General features: G+C 36.0%; 1 protein-coding gene across 1 annotated transcript; it reads right to left on the reverse strand.

Annotated features, from left to right (window-relative positions):
• Positions 1-1,261: 1,261 nt before the first annotated feature.
• On the reverse strand, positions 1,262-2,199 carry LOC110803999 (uncharacterized). The gene is made up of 2 exons (XM_056832609.1): positions 2,164-2,199; positions 1,262-1,708 (listed from the first exon to the last, which is right to left on the reverse strand). Exons 1-2 carry the CDS (start codon positions 2,197-2,199, stop codon positions 1,262-1,264), a joined length of 483 nt encoding a protein of 160 aa, XP_056688587.1.
• Between the last annotated feature and the right edge of the window lie 4,088 nt (positions 2,200-6,287).

A 6,287-nucleotide genomic window follows, 5' to 3' on the forward strand; every position in this document is an offset into this window, starting at 1 on the left:
GCAAGCAAGTCCCTAGCTACAACCATTGGAGATGCTCTAAGGTACCAAGATTAATAGTGGTTGTAATAATAGGCAATAGTAGGACAAAATAGTCATTTTCATCCAATTTATCAAACCTCTCATTGCAAAAAGCTCCTATATTGAGCTTTTTTAAAATTAGCTTTTTCACCCCAAAACTATCTTCCAATCCTCTCCTAACTAAACACTCTCAATTAGCTTTTTCTAAAAGTCAAACCTCTAATTCACCCCAAAAAGCTCTTTTTCCCCCAAACCTCTCATAACCAAACACCCCCATATCTCATGATAATTTTTGATAGATATAATGTGAGAATATAAGGTCAAAGTTTTGATTATTGAACACATTTTTCAAAGCGTAAAGAACTTAATGAAACAGAAGTAGTACTTCATAGTTAGAGTTACAAACGCGGAACAAGGGAGCTCGTAGCTTTGCTAGAGCTACGTACTAGCTTGGTAATAATTCAAGTGGAATCAACATCGCATTTTACATCGTACACAATACGTACGACTGTACTATTACTAATGACCCTATCTTCAAACAAGGGAACATATACTAAACAATACTCCGTATTAATTCTTACATGTAACGTGTCTCTCTATAACAAACTCGATTGAGTGTTTGATGGAGCTTAACACCCAAATGGCCAAATACAATTTAATTGACAAAATTTGGAAATCATATGACCACTTCACTTCACCACAGACAATAAATAAATAAATCAATATCATTGCTCGAGCAAAATAGGCTTTCAATAAATCAAGTATAACATACAGGCCCATATATATTTTTGGATAACAAAACCCAATAAGGTGTCAACTAAACTCGCTAGCTTTTGGTCCAGCCTCACTTAAAATAAATGAACTCACTTCAACAACCCATTTTAAGCTAAATTCTGCAATTACCCCTTTGATTTTGACATCAGCCCAGCCTGCTGGTACTCAGGCAGTTGTTATAAAGATGACATTATGTATTTGTATTTTGTCAAAACTTAAAAATCATTCTTTATTACTCCCTCCGTATTTTAAGAAGAGATACACTTTGACCGGCACAAATTTTTGGGAGAGTGAATTGAATTTATTAAACTAAGATGAAAGTGGAGTAGTGGGTGAATTATTTATTGCTCCCTCCGTCCCGTAATACTTGAACCGGTTTGACCGGCACAGAGTTTAATACAAATTAATTGACTTATCATTAAATAGATGGTAGTTTTTTTTTTTTTTTAATAAGAAAATAAAAACCAGGTTAGGCCCTTTGGAAAGGACAACCTAAAGCATCCTTACGGATGATAAGGGAGAAGGAAGGATCAAAAGACGAAAACCATAACGACAAAGAAACACAAGAGCTTCCTTTAGCCACCATAAAATCAGCCGCTTGATTGGCCTCCCGGTAGCAATGGTTGATCACGAAATCATCAGTGTTGGATAAGTCCGCCATTGAGTCTTCAATGAGACCATCAATCTCCCACGGAATTTGCCACACACGATTCATGGACTTGATCACCACCAAATTATCTCCCTCGATAATTAAATTTTTGCAGCCCCACGCCAAAGCACTCTTGATGCCTTCTCTTAGTGCCGACGCTTCTGCAAACAGGATAGAGTCTTCAGGATGCAAAGCATTTGCTCCCGCAAGGATGAGATCACCTTTTTCATCACGAATCACATAACCCAAGCTTGTGGAAGTAGAACCCTGTTTAGCACCATCAAAATTTAGTTTAAAATAACCTGGGGGTGGACAAGACCAAGCCACCTCTTTGACTGTAGAAAGTATTTTCTTAGTTTGTTGGGCAAGGGAGCACTCATGGTCATCTGTATTGGAGGTAACTCTAATATGATTACAAATTAGATTGTAGTTTTCATTGATGGTAATGCAATTATTACGGAAGACTAACGAATTTCTAGCAAACCAAATATGCCACCAAATTGTAACTATTCTAGATGTCTCCTCCCAACCTAGAGAATTTTTAAACTGAAGTAGGTTATCTAATAAGGAAACATTCGGGCTAGGGGAGGGACTAGCCCACCCTTGAATAAGATGGAACTTTCGAGAAAGATCAACACCATACGGACAATACAGAAAAAGGTGAGCACTATCCTCAGTGTGATGAGAGCAGAATTGACATTGGAGAGGGACTGCTACATGACTCTGGAATAGTCTCTCTTTAGAAGGGAGAGCATCATTACAAATCTTCCAAAGAAAGTTCTTAATTTTTGGGACTACATTGAGTTTCCAAATCCAACTAAAACATACTTTAGTTTCCGGAGTTAAATCTATGCCTTGAACCAGACAAGCCGCTGTATTCGTGGAGAAAGCACCACTAGAGTCTGGCCCCCAAAATCTTTTATCCGCAATTATATTAGTAGGAATTGGGATAGAGATTAGAGATTATTTTTTCTACTAAGGGTTGAGGTAAACTTTGATTAAGTTTTTCTTTGTCCCATTGTTTTCCTATATAAATAAAATCTGCCACCTTTTGGTTATTGTTGGAGGAGTAGTTACTGACCAGATTGCCAAGAGGAGAAGGAAAATCCCAATCATCTTTCCAAAAATCGATATCTTTACCATCCCCAACTTGCCAACGAATGCCTTTTAAGAGCAAAGGTTTAAGCTTCATGAGATTACGCCACTGCCACGAACAATTTGAGGAGGGCATATACTCATTTAAGGGCACGTTCTTGAGGTATTTTCTTTTAACTAGTTGAACCCACAAGTTTGACGGACAAGAGAGAACTCTCCATAGGAGTTTTAATTGCATAGCTTTGTTATTTACTTCGGCCTTTCTAAAGCCTAAACCTCCAAGACATTTAGGTTTACAAATCCTATCCCAACTTATTAGATTTGGGGATTTAGACGTAGGATCTTTGTTCCAGAAAAATTGTCTATACACTTTGTCAAGCTTTGAGTTAATCGTACTAGGAAGAGTGAAACTCTGCATTTGGTAGTTAGCTTTAGAGGCTAAGTTGGCTTGAATAAGGACCGTTCTCCCCGCTTGGGAAAGAGAATTCGCCTTCCACTTTGTTAATTGGTTCTTGGTTGACGTAAGAATGCTTGAAAAAATTTCGTTTGTGACTCTACTATCTATAATAGGGCAACCAAGATAATTACCTAGAGAGTTCGTTTCTTCCATTTGTAGTATTCTATTAAATTCCCCCTTTTCATGTTGACTCACATTTTTGGTACATTAAAAAGCTGATTTGTTATAATTTATTAGTTGGCCTGACATCTTGCAGTATTTATCGAGGATATTCTTGATCACAAGACAACTTTGAGAGGAGGCTTTAGCAAAAATCATGGTATCGTCCGCAAAGGTGATATGAAATAACTCTCTAATGATATGAAATAACTCTCTAATTCTAGTTGATATGTTAAGTAACTCTCTAATGATATGAAATATGACAAATTACCCATAATAATATATATCTTACTGATATGATACACCTTAGTAGGAAGACATTTAAATCATTTTATTACTAGTAAGGAAGAAAAAAAAAAAGGGACGGGCAAAAAAAAAAAAAAAAAACTCGCTAAAAGAGGAAAGAAAAAAACGAAAGGAAAAGAAATGTTATTGTCTGGCTTTGAACTTATAACCAACAATATCCACCAAACCTTGAAGTAATATGGATTTTATTGGTTTTATTACACGCATTTTGTATATTAACAAGTTTGTTGGCCCGCAGAACTTATAATTTAGGGCTCGCTTGGATTCCTTGAAATATTTAAGAAGGTAAAATTTAAGGGATAATTTTTACTGGAGGATTTGTTAAGAGTGTAATTTATCATTTTTTAAGTTTGGCATTATTCAATGGATATTGGAGTAAATTTCTCTCCTCTTTGCCAAGAACGTCAATTTCATCACATCAGATTAAAAATTCAAGACACCGCCGCCTATCAAATCCGACCACCATCTTGTCAACCACCAAACATAACTCTTTGCTCCACAATTGTTTTTTCAAAAAAAAACTTCCAAATTCAAAAAATTGGAGGAGAGAAAAAGAAATACCAACAAAATTTCATACAAACCAGTAATTTACCATTGATAAATGGTCAAACTCAGCCCTTACACCTCTAGATCTGGGGGTTTGGTGGTGTAATTCGACCATCAAAAAACTTTCTATGGTTTGAATCGGTGGCAAGAGAAAGATAGTGAGGGAAGAAATTTGATTGTGAGACTTATGTGTCGATGGTGGTAGAACGACGGTGGAGAGAGTAACGGCCGGAGGTAATTGAACGACGGCGGTGGAGGGATGCTTGGGATTAGGGGATGATTGATGAGAGAGAAAGTCAAGGCTCGAGAAGTTGAGAGTGAAAGATTACAATGTAATTGTTACCTTAAGGGGGGCATGAGTAACGTATTACCCTTAAAGGGAGGGTAAAAATTTCAGGCCCAAAACTTTAACCTCATACCAGGCATGTAGATTAGGCCCAAAACAATTACTCCCTTAAAATTTCCGGCATATTCCCCTCATTCCAGGCGAGACCTTGGTGTGAACGCGTCACACCATCAATTGGTGGTGTGGCGTGCCACACAGAAGACTTGCTAGTTGCTACTAGAAAAAATATAAATCAAATAAGTACACATAGAGGCAACAAGTCCACACAAGAGCCAATAAGCTCAATACAATATACTTCGTATGATTCTTTTAAGGTGAAAGAACATACTCCCTCTGTATTTATTTAAGGGATACTTGCCTTTTCCGGCCGTATTTATTTAAGAGATACACTTGCCATTTTTAGTAACTTATCAACCCCACTATCTAATTAAATAATCTACCTACACCCCATCCCCCACTCCCTAAAATGACATGGACCCCACTTGTTTTTCTTATTAAAATAGCTACTTAACCCCACTTGTTTTATTACTTTATTTCATTTAATTATTCTTCTTAATACCCGTGCTCGGCCAAGTGTATCTCTTAAATAAATACGGAGGAAATAGCATAAAGTTTTAGAAGGGAATAATATCCCAAGAAGAGTCTCAATACCGTATTAAATTTGCTATTCCCCTTGGGTGTCACTGTCACTGTCAATGGCTAGAAGAGCTGATACCTACCAACATTCTTGGTCGGTCTATTTCACACGATCAAACGGCACATCAACACCTTAAACATCGCAACACAAGTGATCAAGGCTAGCTAATGAAATACAAACCTTTGCTTGGATCTACCAACAATAGTTCCACAGACATTCAGTCTACGGGAGTGAAATTTCGACATGCTGTGATATATGATTCATTAGAAAGAAAGTACCATTTCGTTAAACGAGTACCATTACGATAAAAACATGTACCATTACGATTAAAACATGTAACATTACGATTAAAACATGTACCATTGAAATTCAATTTATTTACAGAAATGCACCTGTAATGTGTTTTGAAATACATCACAGCATGCCGAAATGACTTCCTCGTCAGTCTACACCAGGAACAAACACATCTAAACACAAGTATCCTAAGCAAAAACTCACTCGCCTTGATAACTCCTATAAATGTTCAGAATCTTTATGGTTTCATTAGCGGTAATAACAAATGGACAACGAATTTATATTAATTTCAGTTTTCATGCCAAAATAAAATTTATTCAGTCTCATCAAAGAAAAACTCCCCTCTTTTATTTGCCTCAAAAACAAAGAGAAAAATTTTATAACCAAAAAATAAAAATAAAGAGAAAATTATGGTCGATTCAAGTGCATACTACGTACAAATTAATATTTGTCAAAAAAAAAAATACATACAAATTAATTATCTTTCTCATACTCAATAGAGGTTATGTGGATGCTAACTATATTAGTTGGTATTTTATCTCGTGCGCACTAATGAGATTCTAAATCTGACCGTCCAAAAAACACAAATGAGGCCTTCTCACCGCCACCCTTTTCGCCCACATACTACACTATACATGCAATACATAAGCGGACAAAAAAAAATGTATGAAAAATGCAAGCAATAATGTGTAATCACATACTATATTCATATCATTAATAGCCACAGGTTCAAATGCAAATAGATCAATTATCAAAAAGATTAACAACAAAGAATAAATCGCACGGATTAGTATGTTAATCGATCTAATCAAGTTTCGTGTTCAGCCATCAGAAACAAAAAAACGTATCTTTTTCAAGTTCCACATTATTATTATAATAATAATAATAAGTGCACATATATATAAATCAATCTTGTCATTCTCCCATGAGTCCCATCGCATTTTTGGGGTTATCACTTTTTTCTGCGGGAAGAATTTCGTACCACAAAATATGAGAAATTTCAAAG

The sequence above is a fragment of the Spinacia oleracea genome, chromosome 6 (assembly GCF_020520425.1).
Source record: "Spinacia oleracea cultivar Varoflay chromosome 6, BTI_SOV_V1, whole genome shotgun sequence".
In the NCBI taxonomy this organism is placed as follows: Eukaryota; Viridiplantae; Streptophyta; class Magnoliopsida; order Caryophyllales; family Amaranthaceae; genus Spinacia; species Spinacia oleracea.